The sequence below is a fragment of the Ranitomeya variabilis genome, chromosome 4, assembly GCF_051348905.1.
Source record: "Ranitomeya variabilis isolate aRanVar5 chromosome 4, aRanVar5.hap1, whole genome shotgun sequence".
Lineage (NCBI taxonomy): Eukaryota > Metazoa > Chordata > Amphibia > Anura > Dendrobatidae > Ranitomeya > Ranitomeya variabilis.
The window spans coordinates 469737479-469765387 of record NC_135235.1 but is presented as its reverse complement, the minus strand read 5'-3'; the positions used below and the strand labels follow the sequence as shown (position 1 = coordinate 469765387).

Genomic DNA, 27909 nt, shown 5'->3' with positions numbered 1-27909 from the left:
GACGGCACAGCGCCCCGGAAGCCTCTCCAGCTCCGAGCCTCGGTGTTATGGCTCCGCCGTTCTCCCGGTCCTCTTCGGTGTGAGCCATTATGACAGAACCACAGAGGGACGCAGCGGAGCTGGTGGGAGCACGGGTGACCCCGCACAGCCTGAGCATCCCCAGCCCCCGCAGCGGACCCCCGAGCCCCGGCCTCTCCTGCTCCGCACCCCGGAGCCCCCGCAGTCCTGGTCAGCAGGAGGGCGCCGGCAGAACGGGAGCAAAGTGGGTCCGCCTGAACGTGGGCGGCACGTACTTCCTGAGCACCAAGCAGACGCTGTGCCGGGAGCCCAAGTCCTTCCTGTACCGCCTGTGCCAGGAGGAGCCGGACCTGGACTCTGACAAGGTGCTGGGAGCAGGTGGCCTCTGTGTGTGCGGGCATAGTGTGCGAGGGCATAGTGTGCGGCCACCATGTTACCGCTGCTGTTACTCCCGCCATAGCTGGCTGTGACCGATGCCCTCTGGTCCTCAGGCCTCGTTCACACGCGCGGCTTTCACGGATAGAACATGCACCCATTATAGTCTATGGCGCTGCTCACACGGCTGTATTTTGCGGCCTGAGAGTCGTACACGGAAACCTGTCAGTTTGTGATCAGAATCTTACACCAAACTCTTGTGTGTAAGTCTGTGACAAACAAGAAACTGACAGCGCGTGGCAGCCATAGTGTCTAATGGGAAGGAGGACTCTGAGGTTCTTATTGTTCTCTGTAGAAGAAAATCTGCCACTGACCAACAATCGATAAAAGTCTGAAAACCCCACATCAAACTAGATCCGTTCTTCTGTGTTAGAGAAACGCGTATGTGTGACTGAGGCCTCAGTAATGTGGTGTCCGCCTGCAGTGGTTGTCCTCTATGCCAGTGATTTTCAACCTTTTTTGAGCCACGGCACACTTTTTATACTTCAAAAATCCCGGGGCACACCACCAACCAAAATGGCACAAAATGACACTAAAACAGTACATATTCTACATATAGTTAATAATATAGATTCTAAATGTATTTATACTCACTCAGTGTGAAACCTGGGCCTGTTTCGATAAACACAAAAGGGATATGAGTACGCTGATACCCCATATGTGGGGGTAAACCACTGTTTGGGCACACGTCGGGGCTCGGAAGGGAGAGAGCACCATTTGACTTTTTCAACGCAAGATTGGCTGGAATCAATGGTGGCGCCATGTCGCGTTTGGAGACCCCCTGATGTGCCTAAACAGTGGAAACCCCTCAATTCTAACTCCAACACTAACCCCAACACACCCCTAACCCTAATCCCAACCCTAACCCCAACACACCCCTAACCCTAGTCTTAACCCTAATTCCAACCCTAACTCTAATTCCAACTGTAACCCTAAGGCTATGTGCCCACGTTGCGGATTTGTGTGCGGATTTTTCCGCACTGTTTTTGAAAAATCTGCAGGTAAAACGCACTGCGCTTTACCTGCGGATTTACCGCGGATTTCCAGTGTTTTTTGTGTGGATTTCACCTGCGGATTCCTATTATGGAGCAGGTGTAAAACGCTGCGGAATCCGCACAAAGAATTGACATGCTGCGGAAAATACAACGCAGCGTTTCCGCGCTGTATTTTCCGCACCATGGGCACAGCGGATTTGGTTTTCCATAGGTTTACGTGGTACTGTAAACGTGATGGAAAACTTATACGAATCCGCAGCGACCAATCCGCTGCGGATCCGCAGCCAAATCTGCACCATGTGCACATAGCCTAATTCTAACCCTAATTTCAACCCTAGCCCTAATTGTAACCCTAACTCTAACCCTAATTGTAACCCTAACCCTAATTCTAACCCTATCCCAAAGTGCAACCCTAAGTGCAGCCCTATCCCTAAGTGCAGCCCTATCCCTAAGTGCAGCCCTATCCCTAAGTGCAGCCCTATCCCTAAGTGCAGCCCTATCCCTAAGGGTATGTTTCCACGGTACGTAAACGCTGCTTGTTTGACGCTGCAGCGTCAAACAAGCAGCGTCCAGATGTTCCAGCATAGTGGAGGGGATTTTATGAAATCCCGTCTCCACTATGCGTGGAAACCCGCACGCGGCGGCCCTGCGACTCCGGACATGCTGCGCGTCTTTTCAGAACGCAGCATGTCCGTACACCTTGCGGGGACGCAGCGTCCCCGCAAGGCATATCACAGGTCCCTATGGCGAGGGGTGCGATGATCCCGGATGTGTACTGTACACATCCGGCACCATCGCGTCCCAGAAAGGGGGCGGGGCTTAGCGCCGAGCGGCGATCCCGCCGGCAAGCCGTACCGTGGAGCCATACCCTTAGTTCAACTCTATCCCTAAGTGCAACCCTAAGTGCAACCCTAACCCTACTCCTAACCCTACCCCTAATCCTAACAGAAAAATAAAAATAAATATATTTTCAGTATTTTATTATTGTTTCTACCTATGGGGGTGATAAAGGGGGGGTTTATTTACTATTTTTTTATTTTGATTGCTGTGATAGAACCTATCACAGCGATCAAAATGTGCAAGGAACGAATCTGCCGGCCGGCAGATTCGGCCGGCGCACTGCGCATGCGCCCGCCATTTTCCAAGATGGCGGCGCCCATGCGAGAAGACCGAGGACACCGGGACTAGGTAAGTGCGGGGGGGGGGGGGGCAGAGGGGAGGATGAGGGAGGGTCGGATGGGAGAGGAAGGCGCTTAGGACAGGACGGAGGGGTACGGAACACTGACGGCGGCTGCAGATCGCCGCCGTCAGTCGGTGGGGGGGGGGGGGGGGCAGATCGGGGTCTCCAGCCATGGCAGATGCTATTGCAGCATCGGCCATGGCTGGATTGTAATATTTCACCAATTTTCATAGGTGAAATATTACAGATGCAATACAACAACAAAGGAACAAAACAAAGGGGGCACCATAGTTTGGGGAACTTTCCCCGCGGCACACCCGACCATGTGTCGCGGCACACTAGTTGAAAATCACTGCTCTATGCGGCACCGTTCTCAGGTGGATCATTGCTGTAATAGAATCCAATGGCAGCGGGCACATTTTATTCCTAAATAATCAAAGATGCTGCTATTAAAGCAACCCTCCAGCGGGTGGTTTTTAATTTCAGCACTGGAGTGGTGCCATTAACATAAGTTCCCTGCCCCATTATACTCGCCTGCCACCGTCTTCAGCTCTTCTTGGCGCCACGCTGGTCTCAGTTCTGCCATCTTGTGACCGCTACTTCTGACTGCCCATAAATAACGGTCACAAGCTCTATATAAGTCTAGGAGAGCCCCATTCCAGACTCACTGGAGTGGTGCTTTGAACTGGAAGCTTGGAGAATGGTTTCATCCCATGGGTGTCATATTATGGCTGTATACAATCCAGAGTTTCTATGTAGTCTTCATACAACCTCCATGAGACTCGTGGTGCTTCTTCACATTAATGTGCGATCTCCCAGCCGTCTGGACACGGAGCTCGGCATGATGTAAATGTGTGCTTGGGAGTAGAGTGGCCATGGTACAACACCTCACGGGTGTGGAGCACCTAGATAGGACATACTCATGGTACTGTAGTGTGGTCACCATGCTACTATGCAGTAGTGTCAGTGTCTCATCCATGTATCATCGCATCAGATACAGATGGAAATACGAGTGAGACACATAGACCACAAGTAATGATCACAATGTGTATTCAGTAAAGAAGGCACATATGACATACACTGATAATGTACTCCACCACAAGGAACCAAGGCCCATCTCTGCTATCTCTGTGTGTATTGTGTAGAACAGATGATGATTTTCTTTCTCGTTCCTAGGATGAGACTGGTGCCTATCTCATTGATCGGGACCCTACCTACTTTGGCCCCATTCTGAATTATCTACGACATGGCAAGTTGATCCTTAATAAAGAGCTAGCTGAAGAAGGTAAGGAGATATTGGGAGAAGGTAGTATGTGCTCTTCCAGCATTCTTCTATGTGCAGATGAGTCAATAGTGATATCTGCTCTGCTTTATCCATGGGTAGTAAGACCAGTTTCCACATATTAAAGATGTGCCAACGCTTGTGAGCCCAGCATTCATGTGTATGGGGGGTAGGGTAGAGGGATTACTTTTTTGCATTGCAAATATAAAAAGGTCTGTCAACACTTACCTTCCCAGCAAATGCCAAAATGACATTCTTCAGGCATATGCGCCATAACTATAGATTAACTAAATGTGAGCAGAACCTAATAATTTTTCCGTGCAGGAAGATCATTGTGTGCATTTTCTGGCAGATGCAAAGGTTACAGTCGACCCTTTAATCTGATGCCTGAGGTGGCCTGATGGTTATCCAGTACAGAGAACAACACAACAAAACTTCATTATGTAAAATCACTTAACCCCTTGGTGCTTCATGATAATTTTCAGCTCTGCAAAGTTTTAGGGCAACTACAGCAACTTTATTATGAGCATTGGTGAAATCAATAGAGTTGTATTTTTTTTAGGAAGTTTTTAGCGAAGGAAATCCTCACTCAGGTTTGGAAATCCATATCAAATTGACATATGGACAATATACTTTGCATACTGTGGTGCGGATGTCACTTTCAACAGGGTAGATGAGCTCTACATAAAAGGTTTTTAAATTTGGTTGTATCTTCTTGTACACAGGGGTCTTGGAAGAAGCAGAGTTTTATAACATTGCTTCCCTTGTGCGACTAGTGAAGGAACGGATTCGAGACAATGAAAATAGAACTTCACAGGTAATTTATATACAACTGGCCCATCATATGGTGCTGGGCACAGTATAAGGTATCTGATTACTTTCCGAATACTTCCGGTTTCACCCAGAAACTGTAATTTAATAATATATCAGTGAGATTTGATAAATTTCCAAAGAAACTCATATTACGCCAGTGTCTGGGTAGCAAGACATGGTGGATCTTTACAGTATGTCTTGAAGAGAACCTGTCATCACGAATGAACCTGTTAAAGACATGGCCATAATGTCCCTGATGTATTGGTTTAATGAATACCTTAAGTGAAAAAATGCGTAGCTTGTTTCTCGTTTAATTCACTTTAGAAGTTTTAGTGCAATAACCTCTTTGTGCATCGGGGCGGCACTGTGGGTAGGGTCTTCGGCTCTGCCGTGGCCCCTCCGTATTTGTATGAGCATCCAATTTTTAAACTTTGCCACCCACAAACATTCTAGTCCCGTGTGCTCCACCAAAATGTAGCCCATGGCTGCGCATGCACAGGCTAACATCTCGGCTCAGGGACGAGCCAAGATCTCGATCTGTGCATACGTCACCATTTTGCTGGAGACTGCAGGAGGTTAATCTGAGTATGTACCACCCCTGGTGCCTTTTTTTGAAGAATGCCGGGACACAAATACGCAAGATGCTGGTGATGCTAGTGCAAAATTTTAAAAAGGCTCATACCCATGTGGAAGGGACATGGCAGAGATGATGACCCTTCCCACAGTCCCGCCCTGATGCACAAAGAGGATATTACACCAAAACTTATAAGGTGAATTGAACAAGAACCAGGCTATGGATTTTTTTTCACTACAGGTATCCATAAAATCAGTATAACTTTGCCATTATGGCCATACCTTTACTTTAACAGGTTAAATCTTGCTGACAGGTTCTCTTTAAAAGGGTTGTCCCCTTTGTAAAGTAACAATAATAAAGAAAAGATATACTGTCTTCCAGCATTGGGTCTCTTGTTGCATTGTTGGGCCATGTGTGAGACCGTCGCAGCCCAATAGCAGCAGTTGAGTGACTACAGAGCTCACAAGGCATAGCAAGGTCATGGAAATCTCAGCAGACCCAGTGCTGATGTCACTGGAATGGCTCCAGTGTTCATTTTTTAGTTTACAAAGGGCACTACTTCATCTAATTAGGGATTATCCTGGTAGCGAATAACCCCTTTAAACACATGCTATTATATTCAGACATTTTGATTTTTTTTTGTTCTTTTTTTGGGTTGGAGTAGGGCATTTGTCCTTTAATGATCTTCGAAATTGACTGCCATTTACCATGTTCATCTTCTGTTAATGCACCTACTGCATATTTATAGCAGAATATAGACGGTTCCTAATACTCAATCATCTTCATATTTGCAGGGTCCAGTGAAGCATGTCTACAGAGTGTTACAGTGTCAAGAAGAAGAGCTGACACAGATGGTGTCCACCATGTCTGATGGTTGGAAGTTTGAGCAGGTGAGTCCTGTAACATGCATGGAACAAGAGGGTAGATATTGTACAGGACTAGGTCTGCATAAGGCCCCAGTAGCCTCGCCCCTCTCTCATCAGCATGTTCATAATTCAAGAGAGACATTTGCACATTAACATTTTTAATGACCGGTCCGCTTTAGTAGAACTCAAAAGGGTATTTCCATCTAGTGCATTTATGGTACAGTGGCATGTAAAAGTTTGTGCACCCCTGGTCAAAATTATTGTTATTGTGTACAGGTAAGCAAGTTGACGATGTAATAATCTGTAATAGGCCCAAAGTTAAAGATGACACACTCTTGTATAGGGGGTGCTACTAGGTACTTGCGAGGGGAGTCCATTAAAGATTTCCCTGACCCACTTCCTGTGGACTGAGAGCAATGAAACTTGGCACAGTTATTAGTCCTTCTGTACATAGGTGCCACCTAGGCATACACAGTTCTCCCATCTCTTTAAGCAACTGTAAACGCCTCGCTTGTAGAAGTCGACTGGTTGTTCCAAAACCCACGCTGTGACTTCGGAAATCAGAGTCTCATCATCTGGAAAATGCTTGCCCTTCAAAAATGTTATTGTTTGGAAAGGGGAGTAAGTCCGATGGTGCGAGGTCGGGTAAATAAGGGGGATGCGGTAGAATTTCAAAGCCACAGGAGCAGCCTTCCTTTTGGGCAACATTTTAGTTGCGAACTGATGCAATGTCTTGCAGAAGGCGGACACCTTTGGTGAGCATGCCACTTCTCTTGGCTTTGGTGGCCTCCCACAATTTCCTCAGCAGTGATCATGGTACCATTTGCTAGGAAATCCATCAATGCTACTCCATTCTGGTTCCAAAATACTGTGAGCATGACCTTGCCTGCCAAGGGTTGGGCACCTGCCTTCTTTGGAGGCGGTGAGTCATGATGCTTCCATTGCATCGACAGGACTTTAGTCTCAAGATCATAGTGATGGACCCAGCTTTCATCCTGTGTGATCAGTCTGTTGAAAAAGTCCTTTTGGTTTCCATGGAACATCGTCAATGAGACCGTTTGATTCGTTCCTGCTTCTGGAAAAGGTGGAAAGCCGGGGAACCGAGCGAGTAGATACCTTCTGCATGTGAAGATGGTCGTGGATGATTTTTTTTCCACGGACTCCACACTAATGTTGACATTTTGGGCTAGGTGGTGGTGAATGGCTAAGCTGAGATTTTCCAAAATGGCAACCTCCACTTGCTGGATGGTGTGTTCATCAATAGCAGAGTGGGGTCGCCCTGGATTTGGAGCTGTTTGCACCAAAGTCCAACCACATTTGAACTGACGATGCCAGTTGTTGCCTACATCATATGATGGGGAATCATCACCATAAACCTCTCATCTCATCAAACGTCTCCTTTGGTGTGCGGCCTTTCAGGTAAAGGAACTTGATGACTGCTCTGTATCCCACGGGGTCCATTGTCAAACCTCACACCACTTCAGCACCTGTAAAATCAAGACCGTTATCAGTTCTGAGTTGCAAATTGGCATGTAACCTATAGAGACTTATATCATTACACATTGTAGTTTCAGCGTCCAGTGATAAATAGAAGTGGGTCAGGGGAATTCTTTAATGAACGCCCTTCGTACGATGCAGGGTGCCCAAACTTTTGCATAGGCCCATTTTCCTTTTTGTAATCTTTCAAATGTAAAAGATAGAAGAAAATAAATGTGTGTGTATATATTGTAGCGTGGCTAAAGGGTGTCTAATCGGCGGGAGATATGTGTCACATAGATGGCTTACCGCTGTGATGTAACTAACCATAGCTGTCGGTATGTGTGTCAGGACCTGTGGTGATGTCACAACCACATGTCTAATCATGTGATGGGTTCTCTGTGTGGTTTCAGGCTACTTAAAGGGAACCTGTCACCACGTTTTTGGAAGATGGGATAAAAATAGCGTTAAATAGGGGCAGAGGTGGGCGTTACATTAGTGTGTGTGTTATGCGTTTATTACCCACCTAAGTTGCCGAAATAACTTTGCAAAGTCTCCGTTTTCGCCTGTCAATCAGGCTGGTCAGGTCGCATGGGCGTTGTCTTCCCCCAGATTTGGCGTAGTTTTCCGTTGGTGGCGTAGTGGTGTGCGCATGCCCAAGGTCCCGAATCCTCTTCCAGGGGATTTAAAATAGCGCGGTGTTCGTTATTGCATTGGTGATCGGTGGGCGCGGCCATCTTCCTTTGGCCGCGCGTGCGCAGAAGCGGCGCTCTGCTGGCCGCGGCTTCAGGAAAATGGCCGCCGCGATATCCATCTGCGCACGCGCGGCATCCCGCGGCCATTTTCCTGAAGCCGCGGCCAGCAGAGCGCCGCTTCTGCGCACGCGCGGCCAAAGGAAGATGGCCGCGCCCACCGATCACCAATGCAATAACGAACACCGCGCTATTTTAAATCCCCTGGAAGAGGATTCGGGACCTTGGGCATGCGCACACCACTACGCCACCAACGGAAAACTACGCCAAATCTGGGTGAAGACACCACGCCCATGTGACCTGACCAGCCTGATTGACAGGCGAAAACGGAGACTTTGCAAAGTTATTTCGGCAACTTAGGTGGGTAATAAACGCATAACACACACACTAATGTAACGCCCACCTCTGCCCCTATTTAACGCTATTTTTATCCCATCTTCCAAAAACGTGGTGACAGGTTCCCTTTAATGGAGGTGTGTTTGGCACATGAGTGAGTGTTTGGAAGTCTGTCAGAGTGGACACACTTCCATGTGTCTTGGCTGGACACTGCAGAGTGGCCTGTGTGTTGGACGGTTCCAAGTGGGGACAGACGTCCTGGAAGCACACAGAGACCATATTTAGGCTGGAGAGCCTACGTGCTGGACATGGCACAGCCTGTATGCCTACAGGTCGGAGAGAGAGCGGAGCTCTACTATGGACACTGAGGACTTATCCATCTGATGTAAGACTGTTTACCTTTGTTTTGCTGACTTAAATGGTTTATGGAGTGAATAAACCTACATGAACGCTGAAGAGAATGTGCCTCCTGTTTCCTCCTACGCACCTGAGCGAGTGAACCCCTACAATTGGTGTTTCGGATGCGGGCAAAGATCCGAAGAGCACATGTTGCAGCGCTGGCTGGTCTGAGCCAGAAGAGTGGACGGTCTTGAAAACCGTGAGTAAATACTGACCGGGGTCAGTGAGAATTGTTATTGGTGGGATACCTTCGAGGAGAAGAGGGTCCCAGGAACCTGTGCGGCAATGAGGGGTAACGGTCTTGAAAACCGTGTGTAAATACTGACCGTGGTCAGTGAGAAAACTGTTGTGTCTGGGCACCTCTGAGGCCGAGGGGTGTCCAGGAACCCGTGAAGTTGCCAACGGGTGACGGTCTGAAAACCGTGTATTGTACTGACCGGGGTCAGTGAAAAACTATGTTTGGGCTGTGTGTAAAGCCGGGTGCGTAACAGACCGGAGTCTGTGGTGTTCTGACCAGGGTCAGTGAGAGACTGAGTTTTTTTTTCCTGAGAGTCAGCTTGCTGTGGCTCGGTGAGGTCACGAAGTTTGCTGTGGCTCGGTGGGCTCACGAAGGTGACAAGCGGCTTGCTGTGGATCGGCGGGTCCACGAAGGTGACAAGCGGCTTGCTGTGGACCGGGGGTCCACGAAGTCTGCGGTTGAGCTGTGCAGCACGGTTGCAGCAAAGAGAGAGAGAAAAAAAAAAAAAAAGACATTGCTGGTTTAGAGTGTGCAGACTCTTAAAGGGCCAGAGTCACATTGGTGTGCTGGGCGAACCGGGGCCTGAGAGTGCTGTGGGAAGTCCACAGGATGTACCCCGGAGTGGGGTGGTGTCCCTAAAAGGGGGTGGAGTCCCAAAAAAACGGAGCAGTGCCCAAATAATTATGGTTGGCCAAAAGGGGGTAGTAGCTCAAAAGGGGGTAGTAGCCCAAAAGGGGGTGGAGTCCCTAAAAGGGGTGGTGGCCCTAAAGGAGAAAATGGTCCACAAGGGGGCGATAACCCAAAAAGGGGTGGTGGTGAATGCGCTGATGGACTGTTGGCGGGTTCAGTGTTCGAACAGCGCATGTTCAGAATGTTGTACTGACTTTTCATCTGGCAAGATGACACAGAGCTGTTCTGTAGAAATCAATGGAGTGTACGTGACTGGATCTCTGGACTCAGGGAGCCTGGTGATGCTGGTGAGCGCCACACTCCCTGTCTATTTGATTCCCGGAATGAAGATTGAAGTCCACTGCGTTCATGGGGTCGCTAGGGATTATCCGGTGTCCAGGGTAATCATTGAGACGCCCACTATTATTACCAGCCATGATGTACCTGTAGTCTCAGATTTGCCATTCCCTGTTGTAATAGGCCAGGACTTTGAAAGGTTTTGGGACTTGTGGGAGGAAAGGGGAGTGTCTGATTGCTCAGAACGGACTCAGAATGACCCTAAGGGAGCCCCACCACAACAGGCGGCTGTAGTGATTCCGAGTGGTGTGATGTGTGAAAAGGAGATAGCGACACCTAAGGTCGATAATCCAGAGTTCCGGGTGACTGGAAGAAAGTGTGGATTTGACACTTGTGTAAATGGGGAATTGCTGTTCCAGGATGACAGAGTGAGAGGGGGTGACTCCTATCCAGACTGTGACTTGAGCGCAAAGGGAAAAGTGTGCAGTAAGGAGGAGCCGAGTAAAAATCACAGATCTTCCTCTCGTCGCGGGGGACGGAAAAAGGCGGGACAGGCTACACCCTCTGAGAAGAAAGATGATGAGGAAGAGACAGGGTCAGGTGCAGATAACGTTATTGTCCTTCATGAGGAGGTCACTTTATCTCTGACAAACCCTAGCACTGAGGTAGTTAGTGACGGGCTGGAGTTAGAACAGACCTGTAGTAGGCCCACGTCTGCAATACCCGGAAAGAGTGAAGTGGATCAGTATGAAGGCTCCAGAGTACCTGATGCTGAAGAGATGGAGAACTCTGAAGTTACCAAGAGCCCAGGAGAGACCATGGAGGTGGATGCAGAAACAGGTGGAACTCTGAAGAGGCAGAGTGTGGCTGGGCAAGAGACCCCGTCTGAAAGTTTAATTAAAGAACTGGTGGTGCGACATGTGCTAGCCAAAAGAGAGCAGGACCATGAGATAGAGCTGCTTAAAGAGACAGTCGAGCAAGAAAGGGTCCTGAGACTGGCGATTGAGCACAGAGTGGATGAGCTGGAGAAGGAAGTCTCTGAGCTCAGAGGTCACCTATCAGCGTGTCAAACCATGAATAGGGCCATATTGAAAGATGTGGGCGTGCTCAGAATGGCTCAAGAAAAGCATCAGCAGGAGCTTCTCCAGAGAGAGGAGGAACATTGCTGCCGGGCAGAGGAGCTGCCAATCCCCATCTTGGCGAAGGCTAAAGCAGAAGACAAGACTGAGGAAGAGTTTGTGCTAAAAGCGGAACAAGACAGTCACCCGGTCGTGACAGACGTCTTGGTGGAAAGGTCAGAGGCAAAAAGGGAGCCGTCTGTCTATGAAGAGAGTGAGACCCCGCTCTTCAAGACCATGATTGATGTACCCGAAGAGGTGCAAGAAGCCTGTACCGGTGAAGGTGTGCATGAGGCCTTCAGAAAAGCAGTGGAAGCATGTAGTGTGCACTGGGCACCAGAGACTAAACAGTTGGTGATACTGTCGACTATGGAAGTCACAGTGAAGCGAGTGGCTATCCTGAGGGATATGCACCTACACTGCCTCCGTACAAAACAGAGGATCATTTTGAGGAATGATGAAGCCGTTCGACGTTTGGAGCGTGAAAGGAAAGCTCTTAGTCGGCTGGGCCTAGTGGAAGACACAGTCCAAGTACCCAAAGCTCTGGTGGCGAAAGTCATTGGGAAACTTGGGAGAGTGATGCAGGAGATGGTGGATAAATCCGGTCTGAAGAGACTGAGGATACCGGCTGATGAAGAGGTCCTGGTCATGGATGAAGATGGGATGGTTCCGTTCCTGGTTGTCAGATCCAGAGAGAGTCTTAGGAATATCCGCATGCTTCTGGAATATCGCATGGCCTACCTAAGGGAGGTAGAGCAGCTGAGACTTGAGAGACTGCAAGTTAATAAACAGCTGCCAGAGCGGCGAAGAACTTTGCGTAAGACCGGAAGTCCTCAAGCTGAAGCTAACAGAGGACATAGAGAAAAGTGGATGGATTCCTCTCCAGGCAATAAAGCCCATGGGAGAAGGTGGCCTGATGAAACAGGTAGAAGCAGTGATGCCTCAGTCAGCTCATGGTTAATTGACCTAAGCAGGAGATCCTGTAGCAGACGAGAGGACAAGGGTTCAATAACAGGCTCTGACTTAGACAGACGGTTTGACTGTCAGGGACGACTGAGAGGGGTCTCTAGTCGGTTAAGGACAAGTGCCAAGCCCCACGGCTTTAGGCAGAGGGGGGAGGTATGTAGCGTGGCTAAAGGGTGTCTAACCGGCGGGAGATATGTGTCATATAGATGGCTTACCGCTGTGATGTAACCATAGCTGTCGGTATGTGTGTCAGGACCTGTGGTGATGTCACAACCACATGTCTAATCATGTGATGGGTTCTCTGTGTGGTTTCAGGCTACTTAATGGAGGTGTGTTTGGCACATGAGTGAGTGTTTGGAAGTCTCTCAGAGTGGACACACTTCCATGTGTCTTGGCTGGACACTGCAGAGTGGCCTGTGTGTTGGACGGTTCCAAGTGGGGACAGACGTCCTGGAAGCACACAGAGACCATATTTAGGCTGGAGAGCCTACGTGCTGGACATGGCACAGCCTGTATGCCTACAGGTCTGAGAGAGAGCGGAGCTCTACTATGGACACTGAGGACTTATCCATCTGATGTAAGACTGTTTACCTTTGTTTTGCTGACTTAAATGGTTTATGGAGTGAATAAACCTACATGAACGTTGAAGAGAATGTGCCTCCTGTTTCCTCCTACGCACCTGTGCGAGTGAACCCCTAATATATATATATATATATATATATATATATATATATATATATATATATATATATATATATATATATATGAATGTGTATGTATTCATCCTTAACTTTAGCCCTTTTAGAGATCACTTCATCTTAAACTTGCTCGACCTCAACTGTTCACAATAACAGTAGTCTTGTGCTCGACCTCAACTGTTCACAATAACAGTAGTCTTGACCCGGGGTGCCAAACTTTTACAAGCCACTGTATAGCTGCAGGATGTGCCATTCATGTATAGTAAATCCAGTTCACACCAACAGGACCTGCAGCTATCTTGAGAACAGGGTTATGACACGCAACACTCAGTTGGAGAGATTGTTAGAATTCATTCATTTGTATGAGAATTCTGACCATCCCTGCAGCGAAAGCTGCATGTGATGGGGCCCCGTTTTTCAGATACAGCATATCCTTTGGATATGTCGTTAATGAACAAGATGGCAATATCCCTTTTAACCCAAACGTTTCTTGCTTACGTGCCACAATAAAGAGTGTGACGACTTGTACATCATTGTTTTTCAGCTTATCAGTATTGGATCTTCTTACAACTATGGCAATGAAGACCAAGCAGAATTCCTGTGTGTTGTGTCCAGGGAGCTGAATAACTCTACCAATGGACTCGTCATTGAGCCCAGTGAAAAGGCAAAGGTAAGTGTAGCTGCTGTCTTATGGACAGAACATTTTTTTTTCCCTACTATAAAGAGGATATAGTTAAAAACGACTTGTTTAACCCCCTTCACGACATGTGGCGTACTAGTGCGGCGCATGTCGTCTCTCCCCCTTTGATGACCAGCTGACCTGTGCCCGAAACTACTGCGAGTGGAATCGCGATCCACCCACGGCTATTAACAGGGTAAATGCTGCTGTCAAACGCTGACTGGGGCATTTAACATGCGCTTACGGCAGTTGCGCTGGAAATCCGCCCTTTTGTGACCCCCCCCATCACCTGATTGCGGGTCACCGATGGGTTGGCATGACAAGTGGCATGGTGGTCGGCGCTCATAGCAATTGAGGTATTTTGCTAGATACAAGTGAACTGATCATTACCTGTATGCAGCAGAGCTGATAGGGTTATGACAGCTTCTAGTCTCCCATGGAGACTATTGAAGCATGCCGAAAGTAAAAAAAAAAAAAAAAAAAAAAAAATTGATATAAAAGTTTAAATCACCCCTCTTTTTGCCCCATTCGAAATAAAACAATAAAAAAAAAATCAAACATACACATATTTGGTATCACCACGTTCAGAATTGCCCGATCTATCAATATAGAAAAAGAATTAACCCAATCGCTAAACGACGTAATAAGAAAAAAATTCAAAATGTCAGAATTACGGTTTTTAAGTTCGCTGCAATATTTCATTAAAATGCAATAAAGGCCGAAAAGATCATATGTACACTAAAATAGTATAATTAAAAACGTCAGCTCGCCGCATAAAAAAATAAGCCCTCACTCGACCCGAGATCACGAAAAATGGAGACGCTATGGGTATCAGAAAATGGCACAATGTTTTTTATCAAACTTTAGATTTTTTTTTTACCACTTAAATAAAAAAGAACCTAGACATGTATGGTGTCTATAAACTCGTAATGACCTGGAGAATCATAATGGCAGGTCAGTCTTAGCGTTTAGTGAACATGGTAAAAAACAAAAAGAATTGCACTTTTTTTTGCAATTTCACCACACGTGGAATTTTTTTTCCCTTTTTCTAGTACACCATATTTTAAAACCAATGATGTTGTTCAAAAATATAACTCGTCCCACAAAAAACAAGCCCTCACATGGACATTTTGACCTAAAATAAAAAATGTTATGGCTCTGGGAAGAAGGGGAGCAAAAAGCGAAAATGCAAAAACGAAAATATCTCTGGTCATGATGGAGGTTAAAGAAAAAAAAATTGAGAAATTTGTAAGCAATTTGATCTGTTACTATTTTGTGAGACACATTAAATGTTTTTGTTGACAGAGATCTATAAGGACTCTTATTTTGCGTGGTGAGATGTAGTTCTTCTAGTATAATATCGGGGTACATACAATGTGTTAATTGCTTTTTATTGCACTTTTTACAGTTGGCCTAACCAAAAATGGCAACTTTGTCATTTTGACTTTACTTTTCTTTACACCATTTAAGCAATAAGTTAAAAATGTTATATTTTGATCTAACTTTGATTTTACGATCCCCGATCACAGGGAAAAGAAAACATGCCTGCTGTTACAATGATTTCTCTCTCTGCTGACATGATATACATGTCAGAAGCGAGAGAAATGAGATCCCCCATGTACCTCCACCTTTCCCAGTCCCTCCTGCTCTGTCTCTTGGCCCTCCGCGTCTTCCTGGAAAAAAAAATGGTGGGTGCATGTATAGTGCTCCTGCCCAGCAACAATAGGGATTTTTTTCCTATTGGTTCCTTTTGACCACTGTGATCAAAAGAAAAAGATAGTAAATCAAATCCTCCTTTGTCATCCCCTTAATTAGATAAAAATTATTATATACACTGCTCAAAAAAATAAAGGGAACACTCAAATAACACATCCTAGATAACACTGAATGAAATATTCCAGTTGCAAATCTTTATTCATTTCCTGGTGGAATGCGTTGAGAACAATAAAACATAAAAATGATCAATGTAAATCAAAATTAATATGCCACGGAGGTCTGGATTTGAAATGATGCTCAAAAACAAAGTGGAAAATCAAATTACAGGCTGATCCAACTTCAGTGGAAATGCCTTAAAACAATGGAATGATGCTCAGTATTGTGTGTGGCTTCATGTGCCTGTATGACCTCCCTACAACGCCTGGGCATAGTCCTGATGAGGCGTTGGATGGTCTCCTGAGGGATCTCCTCCCAGACCTGGACTAACACATCCGCCAACTCCTGGACAGTCTGTGGTGCAATGTGACGTTGGTGGATGGTGCGAGACATGATGTCCCAGATGTGTTCAATCAGATTCCGGTCTGGGGAACGGGCAGGCCAGTCCATAGCTTCAATGCCCTCATCTTGCAGGAACTGCTGACACACTCCAGCCACATGAGGTCTGGCATTGTCCTGCATTAGGAGGAATCCAGGGCCAACCGCACCAGCATATGGTCTCACATGGGGTCTGAGGATCTCCTTTCGGTACCTAATGGCAGTCAGGCTACCTCTGGCGAGCACATGGAGGGCTGTGCGGCCCTCCAAAGAAATGCCACCCGACACCATTACTGACCCAGTGCCAAACCTGTCATGCTGAATGATGTTGCAGGCAACAGATCTCTCTCCACGGCGTCTCCAGGCTCTGTCACGTCTGTCACATGTGGTCGGTGTGAACCTGCTTTCATCTGTGAAGAGCACAGGGCGCCAGTGGCGAATTTGCCAATATTGGTGTTCTGTAGCACATGCCAAGCATCCTGCACGGTGTTGGGCTGTGAGCAAAACCCCCATCTGTGGACGTCGGGCCCTCAGACCATCCTCATGGAGTCGGTTTCTAACCGTTTGTACAGACACATGCACATTTGTGGCCTGCTGGAGGTCATTTTGCAGGGCTCTGGCAGTGCTCCTCCTGTTCCGCCTTGCACAAAGGCTGAGGTAGCGGTCCTGCTGCTGGGTTGTTGCCCTCTCCACGTCTCCTGGTGTACTGGCCTGTCTCCTGGTAGTGCCTCTGGACACTACACTGACAGACACAGCAAACCTTCTTGCCACAACTCGAATTGATGTGCCATCCTGGATGAGCTGCACTACCTGAGCCACTTGTGTTGTAGAGTCTCTCATGCTACCACGAGTGTGAAAGCACAACCAATATTCAAAAGTGACCAAAACATCAGCCAGAAAGCATTAGTACTGAGATGTGATCCCCACCTGCAGAACCACACCTTTATTGAGTGTGTCCTGATAATTGCCAATAATTTCCATCTGTTGTCTATTCCATTTGCACAACAGCATGTGAAATTGATTGTCAAATAGTGTTGGTTCCTAAGAGGACAGTTTGATTTCACAGAAGTTTGATTTACTTGAAGTTATATTCTGTTGTTTAAGTGTTCCCTTTATTTTTTTGAGCAGTGTGTATATACACATATACACACATGGTTAAAATTGTCGGTACCCCTCGTTTAAAAACCCACAATGGTCACAGAAATAATTTGAATCTGACAAAAGAAATAATAAATAAAAGATCTATGAAAATGAACAAATTAAAGTCAGACATTGCTTTTCAACCATTCTTCCACAGAATTAAAAAAAAAAAAAAAAACTCATGAAATAGGCCTGGAGAGAAATGAAGGTACCTCTGAAAATGTGAGAAAACGGACATTAACCCCTTTCTGACCTTGGACGGGATAGTACGTCCGAGGTCAGAAGCCCCTCTTTGATGCGGGCTCCGGCGGTGAGCCCGCATCAAAGCCGGGACATGTCAGCTGTTTTGAACAGCTGACATGTGCCCACAATAGGTGTGGGCAGAATCATGATCTGCCCGCACCTATTAACTAGTTAAATGCCGCTGTCAAACGCAGACAGCGGCATTTAACTACCGCATCCGGCCGGGCGGCCGGAAATGACGGCATCGCCGACCCCCGTCACATGATCGGAGGTCGGCGATGCTTCAGTATTGTAACCATAGAGGTCCTTGAGACCTCTATGGTTACAGATCCCCGGCAGCTGTGAGCGCCACCCTGTGGTCGGCGCTCACAGCACACCTGATTTTCTGCTGCATAGCAGCGAACAGCAGATCGCTGCTATGTAGCAGAGGCGATCGTGCTGTGCCTGCTTCTAGCCTCCCATAAAGGCTATTGAAGCATGGCAAAAGTAAAAAAAAAAACGTGAAAAAAAATAAAAAAAAATATAAAAGTTTAAATCACCCCCCTTTCACCCCAATCAAAATAAATCAATAAAAAAAAAATCAAACCTACACATATTTGGTATCGCAGCGTTCAGAATCGCCCGATCTATCAATAAAAAAAATCATTAACCTGATCGCTAAACAGTGTAAAATTCGAAACGCCAGAATTACATATTTTTTGGTCACCGCGACATTGCATTAAAATGCAATAACGGGCGATCAAAAGAACGTATCTGCACCAAAATGCTATCATTAAAAACGCCAGCTCGGCACGCAAAAAATAAGCCCCAACCGACCCCAGATCATGAAAAATGGAGACGCTACAAGTATCGGAAAATGGCGCAAATTTTTATTTTTTTTTTATTTTTTTTTTTTTTAAAGCAAAGTTTGGAATTTTTTTTTCACCACTTAGGTAAAAAATAACCTAGTCATGTTAGGTATCTATGAACTCGTAGTGACCTGGAGAATCTTAATGGCAGGTCAGTTTTAGCATTTAGTGAACCTAGCAAAAAAGCCAAACAAAAAACAAGTGTGGGACTGCACTTTTTTTGCAATTTCACTGCACTTGGAATTTTTTTTCCCGTTTTCTAGTACATGACATGCTAAAACCAATGATGTCTTTCAAAAGTACAACTCGTCCCGCAAAAAATAAGCCCTCACATGGCCAAATTGATGGAAAAATAAAATAGTTATGGCTCTGGGAAGGAGGGGAGTGAAAAACGAACACGGAAAAACGAAAAATCCCAAGGTCATGAAGGGGTTAAATCAAGGCATGTCCACTAACTAGCATCACAGGTGTCTACAATCTTGGAATCAGTGAGTGGGCCTGTATATAGGGCTACAGACACTCACTGTGCTGTTTGGTGACATGGTGTGTATCACACTCAACATGGACCAGAGGAAGCAAAGGAGAGAGTTTAGAGAGAGTTCAGGAGATTAGAAAGAAAATATAGACAAACATGTTAAAAGTTATAAGACCATCTTATGCAGGAGGAAAATTGATGACAAATCAAAGAGGTGGAGAATATGAATGGTTACAAAAGAGTCAGAGAAACTTCTAAACAGATTAAAGGTGAACTTCAAGCTCAAGGAACATCCGTGTCAGATGGCACCATCCGTCGTTGTCTGAGCCAAAGTGGATTTCATGGGAGACGACCAAGGAGGACACGTTGGGGGGGGGGGGGGGGACAAAACAGACTGGAATTTGCTAAACTTCATGTTGACAAGCCACAAAGCTTCTTGGAGAATGTCTTATGGACAGATGAGACAAAAATGGAACTTTTTGGCAAGGCACATCAGCTCTGTTCACAGACGGAAAAATGAAGCATATCAAGAAAAGAACACTGTCCCTACTGTGAAAGATGGAGGAGGCTCTGTTATGTTCTGGGGCTGCTGGGGTGTCTAGAATCTGTGCAAGGTACATTGAAATCTCAAGACTATCAAGGGATTCTAGAGAGAAATTTGCTGACCAGGGTCTGAAAGCTTGGTCTCGATCGCAGGTCATGGGTCTTGCAACAGGATAATGACCCAAAACACACTGCTAAAAACACCCAGGAATGGCTAAGAGGAAAACATTGGACTATTCCGAAGTGGCCTTCTATGAGCCCTGACCTTAATCCTATTGAGCATCTTTGGAAAGAGCTGAAACATGCCTTCTGGAAAAGGCAACCTTAAAACACGAGAGAACTGGAGCAGTTTGCTCTTGAGGAGTGGGCCAGAATACCTGTCGAGAGGTGCAGAAGTCTCATTGACAGTTACAGGAATCGTTTGATTGCAGTGATTGCCTCAAAAGGTTGTGCAGCAAAATATTAAGTTAAGGGTACCATCATTTCTGTCCAGGTCTATTTCATGAGTTTTATTTTTTTTTAAATTTGGTTTGGCTCCAGACGTAGCGTTTACTTTGGTGCCAAAAAAGTTAAATTTTGGTCTCATCTGACCACAGCACTTTCCTCCATACATTTGGGGAGTCTCCCACGTCTTTTGGCAAACTCAAAACAAGCCAATTACAATTTTTGCTTGCAGGTAAAGGCTTTTTTCTGCCCACTCTTCCATAAAGGCCACCTCTATGGCGTGTATGGCTTATTGTGTTCGTTTGGACAGATACTTCAGTCAATGCTTGGAAATTCTGCAGCTCCTTCAGGGTTACCTTTTGGTCTGTGTGTGCTCCCTCTCTGATTAATGCCCTCCTAGCTCAGGCTGACCGTTTTGGTGGGCAACCCTCTCTTGGCAGGTTTGCTGTGGTACCGTGTTCTTTACATTTTATGGTAATGGATTTGATGTTGCTCCGGAGGATCATCAGAGATTGCGATATTTTTTTTTAACCCAACCCTGACTTGTACTTCTCAACATCCTTGTTCCTGAGTTGTTTGGAGATCTCCTTGGTCTCCATGGTGTTTGGTTAGTGGTGCCTCTTGCTTAATGGTGTTGCATCCTCTGTGGCCTTTCAGAAAATGTGCGTATATACTGACAGACCATGTGACACTTAGATTGCACACAAGTGGACTTCCTTTCACTAGCATGTGACTTATGAAGGAAATTGCTTGCCCCAAAAAACTTTAGGGGCTTCCTCGCAAAATGGGTGAATATATATACCAATTGTTAGTTATTTGATCCCATAAATTTAATATATGCCTATATTTTTCTTATTTCACGTCACCAACTTAGACTATTTAGTGCTGAAGCATTGCACAAGGCGGATTACAAAAATATTTAAACACAGGTTGTAATGTGAAAAAATAGGTAAAATGACAAGGGGGTGAATACTTTTGTAAGCCACTGTATTTTGTATCACCGTGTCTGTGACCACCCAAACTAGGAAATTAGGTATTTTTTTGTATCTTGTTGTACACCAATAAAAAAAGTCAAAATAGCTGTTATGTCACTTTGTTTCACAAAAGATGTCATGAAGTCACATTTACCCCAGAATACTACCAACAGCTCCATCAACCGAAAAATACATCATTATTTGAAAGTTCAAGAATCCTTCATCATTTTCCCTATTTCCGTATCATTTGGACATAAAACTACGTCAGATTTTCACACAAGGTCTAAAAGTAGATAGGTAACCAACCAAATTAAAGAAATGAGTCAAATATTACTGTAATTTTGTACAGTATCTCGTGTTACCCTCTGGTGCAGCAATAACTACATGTAAACGTTTTCAGTAATTGTTGATTAGTTCTGCACACTTGGAGGAATCTCCCTACAAAAGAGATTCAACTTGGTTATGTTGGTGGGTTATAAAAATCAATTACACAAAATTTAAGCTCCAAATGGTCCTTTTTCCCTTCTGAGCCATTTTGTGCACCCAAACAGGGCTGCCACCAGGATTTTCAGGGCCCCATACTGGTAACATTTTTTAACCCCCTCGAGACTTCACTCAAGCTCCACCCGAGTTCTGCTTCCTTTCACAGTCCCACCACCCAGTTTTGGAAGTGCGGAGCTGGGATTTTTGGGCATGCGCACTGCGCTTGTCAGACGCTCCCCCAGGTTCCCCGCCTTCCAGCGTCGGTCTGTGCAGGAATCTGCCCAGGAATCCCCGCCCCGCACTGTGCATAATGTATAACACAGTGCGGGGCGGGGATTCAGCAACAGGGTGGCCGCACTGCCCGCACAGGTGCAGAACGGAACCCGGCATCAGCGCTAGGACGGCCAATGAACACTGCGCAGGCGCCGGATTTAAAAAGAACAGCGCGCAGGGGGCGGCGACCATCGCCCCAGAAGAGATGAGTGACGGCAGTTGGGCGCTTCACAGAGGAGGCTTCAGACCTGCCTCCAGGTACAAAGATAGGTATTTGGGGAAAATTATAAAAACGCTTTATTGAGGGAATAACAGAAGCAAAAACTAAAAGCCACCTTGTTAGACTGCAGCATTACTGCTGCACAAGGTGGCTCTTTTAGTTTATAACGGCTGGAGGGGGTGACAGTGGCCCTTTAATGACTCGAGTATAAGCCTAGGTTGGAAAATGCAGCAGCTACTGGTAAATTTCAAAAATAAAAATGGATACCAATAAAAGTAAAATTAATTGTGAAATCAGTATAAGTGTTTTTGAATATCCATATTGAATCAGGAGCCCCATATAATGCTCCATACAGTTCATGATGGGCCCCATAAGATGCTCCATATTAAAATATGCCCCATATAATGCTGCACAAATGTTGATTATGACCCCATAAGATGCTCCATAGACACATTTGCCCCGTATAATGCTCCACATGGCCCCATAAGATGCTCCATAGAGATATTTGCCCCATATAATGCTGCACATGGCCCCATACAGATATTTGCCCCATATAATGCTGCACATGGCCCCATAAGATGCTCCATACAGATAATTGCCCCATATAATGCTGCACGTGGCCCCATAAGAAGCTCCATAGAAATATTTGCCCCCATATAACGTTGCACATGGCCCCATAAGATGCTCCATAGAGCTATTTGCCCCATATGCTGTTGCTGCGATAAAAAATAAAAAAAAAATCACATACCTCTCGTCGCTCAGGCCCCCGGCACTTGCTCTATTCACCTGTCCTGCATTACACCGCCGAGCGTCGCTGTGTCTTCCGCGTCCTCTGCACTGACGTTCAGGCATAGGGCGGCGCGCGCTAATTGCGTCATCGCGCCCTCTGACCGGAGCGTCACTGCAGAGGACGCGGAAGACGCAGCGGCGCCGACAGTGGAACGGGGAGCAGGTGACTATCGTGCACTGAGTTATAGTCGCCTGCTCCTGGCGCGGTCCCTGCACGTCTGTTCCCCGCTGCCGGCAGCTTCTTCCTGTAGTGAGCGGTCACATGGTACCGCTCATTACAGTAATGAATATGTGGCTCCACCCATATGGGAGTGGAGTCGGGTCCATATTCATTACTGTAATGAGCGGTACCATGTGACCGCTCACTACAGTAAGAAGCTGTCGGGGAACAGACGTGCAGGGACCGCGTCGGGAGCAGGTGAGTATTATTACAAAGCTCCGTTCCCCCTCCCCTGCCGACCCGTGAGTATGACTCGAGTATAAGCCGAGAGGGTTACTTTCAGCCCAAAAAAGTGGGCTGAAAATCTCGGCTTATACTCGAGTATATACGGTACTTAACAAAAAAGTGTGAAACAACTGAAAATATGTCTTATATTCTAGGTTCTTCAAAGTAGCCACCTTTTGCTTTGATGACTGCTTTGCACACTCTTGGCATTCTCTTGATGAGCTTCAAGAGGTAGTCACCGGAAATGGTCTTCCAACAATCTTGAAGGAGTTCACAGAGATGCTCAGCACTTTTTGGCCCTTTTGCCTTCACTCTGCGGTCCAGCTCACCCCAAACCATCTCGATTGGGTTCAGGTCTGGTGACTGACTGGTCATCTGGTGTAGCACCCCATTACTCTACTTCTTGGTCAAATAGCCCTTACACAGCCTGGAGGTGTGTTTGGGGTCTTTGTCCTGTTGAAAAATAAATGATGGTCCAACTAAATGCAAACCGGATGGAATAGCATGCCGCTGCAAGATGCTGTGGTAGCCATGCAGGTTCAGTATGCCTTCAATTTTGAATAAATCCCCAACAGTGTCACCAGCAAAGCACCCCCACACCATCACACCTCCTCCTCCATGCTTCACGGTGGGAACCAGGCATGTAGAGTCCATCCGTTCACCTTTTCTGTGTCGCACAAAGACATGTTGGTTGGAAGCAAAGATCTCAAATTTGGACTCATCAGACCAAAGCACAGATTTCCACTGGTCTAATGTCCATTCCTTGTGTTCTTTAGCCCAAACAAGTCTCTTCTGCTTGTTGCCTGTCCTTAGCAGTGGTTTCCTAGCAGCTATTTACCATGAAGGCCTGCTGCACAAAGTCTCCTCTTAACAGTTGTTGTAGAGATGTGTCTGCTGCTAGAACTCTGTTTGGCATTGACCTGGTCTCTAATCTGAGATGCTCTTAACCTGCGATTTCTGAGGCTGGTGACTCGGATAAACTTATCCTCAGAAGCAGAGGTGACTCTTGGTCTTCCTTTCCTGGGGCGGTCCTCATGTGAGCCAGTTTCTTTGTAGCACTTGATGGTTTTTGCAACTGCACTTGGGGACACTTTCAAAGTTTTCCCAATTTTTCAGACTGACTGACCCTCATTTCTTAAAGTAATGATGGCCACTCGTTTTTCTTTACTTAGCTGCTTTTTTCTTGCCATAATACAAATTCTAACAGTCTATTCAGTAGGACTATCAGCTGTGTATCCACCAGACTTCTGCTCAACACAACTGATGGTCCCAACCCCATTTATAAGGCAAGAAATACCACTTATTAAACCTGATTGGTTTTCACTTCATAGGTGTGCCCTTTCTCGGTGACTACCTCTTGAAGGTCATCAAGAGAATGCCAAGAGTGTGCAAAACAGTCATCAAAGCAAAAGGTGGCTACTTTGAAGAACCTAGAATATAAGACATATTTTCAGTTTTTTCACACTTTTTTGTTAAGTATATAATTCCACATGTGTTAATTCATCGTTTTGATGCCTTCAGTGTAAATTTTCAATTTTCATAGTCTTGAAAATACAGAGAAATCTTTAAATGAGAAGGTGTGTCCAAACTTTTGGTCTGTACTGTACAATTTTTTTTTTTTTATAAAGTAAATCCAAACCAGATGGTGATACTTTTTTTTTTTTGTATAATCTGTATTTCTGAATGCGGATTATTATAGTCAAATGAATCAAGCGGCTGCATGCATGTCTGACCAGTTTCTCCGTTCATTTCTGGGGGTATCAGTGTTCTTGGTATCAGTGGAAGTTCTACTTCTGGGACCCCCCACCGATCACAAGAAAGGTCTCTGAAATGATTGGAGCTGCTGATTTTAGCGGCGGAACGCATGCCCTTGTAAAATCCAGCTCAAATGGCAGATTTTCAAGCAGATTTTTGGTGCGCACAGGTCCTTTCTAGGCATGGATGCCGCTGAAAAAAAACCACCATTCCACAATCATCTTCATTGCTGTATCACATAGAGATGAATGGGAGACATGAAGGAAGCGACCACCTTGGATATTCAGTGGAACGCCAGCGTGGCTGTCTGCGCCAAACTTCTGCTTGAAAATCGGCCATGTGAACTGGCCCTAATAATTATCCCATTTGTTGGGTATAGGGGATAAGTATTAGGTTACTAGAATGTCCCCTTTAAGGCAGGCAACTGTATCTTAATGGGAAAACTTATGTTAATATGAAAAATTTAACGCTTCATGTGATTACAATGGTGGAAGGTTTTTTTTTTTTTTTTCTTTTTCAGTTTCTCATGCTCAAGTACATCGTGAATGGTGTCAAAGCAAAACTATAAACACAAAAAAGAAGCTCTCGATGTTGACAGAAAAAAAATAGTTATGGATCTTGGAAGAATGACGGGAAAAAACTGACTAGCAGTAATAATAATCGACTGCAGTGAAGCAAAGAAAGGGGTGTGGGTGATGTGTTTAATTCTTGTGCTCATTGGCTCCAGTCTGTGCCCTACTGCGTAATTGTTGGGTGCCAATGGGTTACACTATATTGCAAGCAATCAAATGATCCCAGGTTTAAATCTAAGAAACTAAAAAAAAGCAAGGATAAAAAGGTTTTGTTTTTTTTTTTTTAAAAAAAAACCTATTACAATTCAAATGATCTTTTTCTGCCATTAAAAATTAATAAGAAAATAACCATATAACAATATTAGTTATTGCCATGTTTGTATAAGCCCTATCTATCAGTGTAAAGTCAATTAACCGGTAAACCACTCAGAGAAACAAAATTATATGATGCCAGAATATAAGATTTCTTGTCACCCCACTTTCCTTTTAAAAAAGAAAAACAAAAGCAATCAAACCATTGTAAGAACCCTATTTTGTTACCAATAAAACTGTCAGCAATGCGGAAAAGAAACTCACTAAGGACAGAATTGAGGTTTCTCTTGATTCATGACGACTGAAATGTAAGCCTAGTTTGAAATCTCAATGACTCGCCTGCTTATTAAAGGAGGCTGCGTAATAAAGGGAATCTGTCACAAGTATTTTGCTATGCAATATGAGAGCAGCATGATGGAGGGGCAGACATCCTGATTCAGCGATGTATCACTTGCTAGGCTGCTTGAGAGCCTGCAGAGAGGAAAACTGGTAAAACTACAAGATACAAGTCATATAATGATCAGAACTAGTGTTATTGCTCATGTACACACAGGACTGCTTATTCTGAAAAGTTCACTGAAAATATGATTACCCTTTTAAAGAAGCACTCCAATCACTTTTTTTATTCACTACGCCTGTGTAAATGTGTATACATGTTGTCAGTGTATTAACATACTCCCCGATCGCAATCTTCCCCAGTTTCTGGTGCCGCTCTGATCTTTTTCTCACTCATGTAACTTTATTCCAACTCACCTAATCACGCTGGGTTTTGTGTGTGACGCGTTCTGATGCTCCGTAGGCTTAGATTATAAAAGCCACATACAGCCCAGTGTGATCTAGTGAGTCGGAATAGAAGTCATGTGAGCGAGGAGTGAAGCGACTCTGAATATCGGGGGAGACAGTGATTGGTGAGTATATTAATACATACACACTGCATATACATTTACACTGGTACAGCTAATAAAAAATGATTGGGAGCGCTTCTTTAAGCAAACATTCTTGACATCAGAGATTCAACGCCTGATAATAGGTCACTACCCCCATCTATCTTACCTTTGAAGTAAGACTGCCAATTGTATTATGTAGTGCCCATTGTAATTGATGTCCTTACCTTGAAAGATACACCAGTAAGATACATTTTTATTTTTTAAACCGCTCTGTTCTGGCAGGTACAATTCAGTCCCAGGTTGCGAATTCCTTACAAAATCAATGTTTTCACTGGTCCTTTTCTTTCTCTATTTAGATTCTTCAGGAGCGAGGATCCAGGATGTGACCAAGCTTGGTGACCAAGATCTGTTCCTGAGCTCTAGCCAGGCTGTAACCAAAGCCCTCTCTGCCTGCGGAGCTGTTGCGCTGTACTTTCTTGTTATCCCCTCTTCCTCAGCCGGCCTTAACACCCCAGCGTTACAGAGGGGGCAATTATGCGCAAACTAAAACAGACAGTATTATGTTTGCCGTATCCCGTCACAGGCCTGTGCTTTATGTTGTCAGGTTATTTAGGAATGATGTCAATTATTGTGGGGTGGATGGGTTGGAGGGGGCAACTCCTACTTTTTTGGGGCTAGTTGTGTTTTCTCGTGTGTCCTCTGACTTTGGCCTACGTTAGGAGTACTTTCTGCAATGCTCCTTGGACTTCCAGTGACAAAAGGCAAACTTATTTGCTGAATGGAAAATATTGGCCTTCCCTTAAATTATCTTCCTTTACGGTTGCCAAAAGTCTTGTTCTGTTTCCTGTCTTAAGTGCTTTTACTGTGCAGTTATGTCTTTTTTTTTTTTTTTTTTTCTTTGTTAATCTATGAGGAAATCGATGCCTGGAGTCCGCTGTGTTGAGCTCAGTCTGTTCTCCACAGGATCTCAGAAGCAAAAGTAGAACTCCAATAAACTGGTCACCATTTTGGCACGGAAGTGTCCATCGCTCACTGTGGAGGTTGTTCCAGCAGTTGGCAATCTTCCTTTGTCTATATAATGCATGCATACCTGTTCCAAACAAACTGCCATGTTCCTTTTTTGTCGGGATGGATAGTGTGTGTGGGGAGGGGGGTCTGGGTTTGGACTGCCTGCCTTTGAATCTATGTGTTTCAATAAGCACAAACACTCTTTGGACAACTGTGATACAGAGAAAAGATGAGGCAGAACCAAATTATTTGTCTTGTTTGTGGGTGTATTTTTTTTTTCCCTCACGCAAAAATTGTTATTATTGCCAAAGCTTATTGTGTGCATTTTTCTTTACTGCGTCTTTTTTTTTTTTTTTTTTCTTCTCTACCCCACTTAGGCTGTTCAGACATTGGTCTTGCATAACTGTAATTCACACAGCATTAGGCCGGTTTCACACGTCAGTGGCTCCGGTACGTG

At 45.3% G+C, this 27909-nt stretch overlaps 1 protein-coding gene across 1 annotated transcript; it reads left to right on the top strand.

Annotated features, from left to right (window-relative positions):
- KCTD2 (potassium channel tetramerization domain containing 2) lies at nt 1-27767 on the top strand. Its single transcript, XM_077251738.1, has 6 exons — nt 1-383; nt 3805-3913; nt 4636-4727; nt 6092-6187; nt 13657-13782; nt 26801-27767. Exons 1-6 carry the CDS (start codon nt 90-92, stop codon nt 26828-26830), a joined length of 747 nt encoding a protein of 248 aa, XP_077107853.1. The 5' UTR covers nt 1-89; the 3' UTR covers nt 26831-27767.
- Nucleotides 27768-27909: the final 142 nt, after the last annotated feature.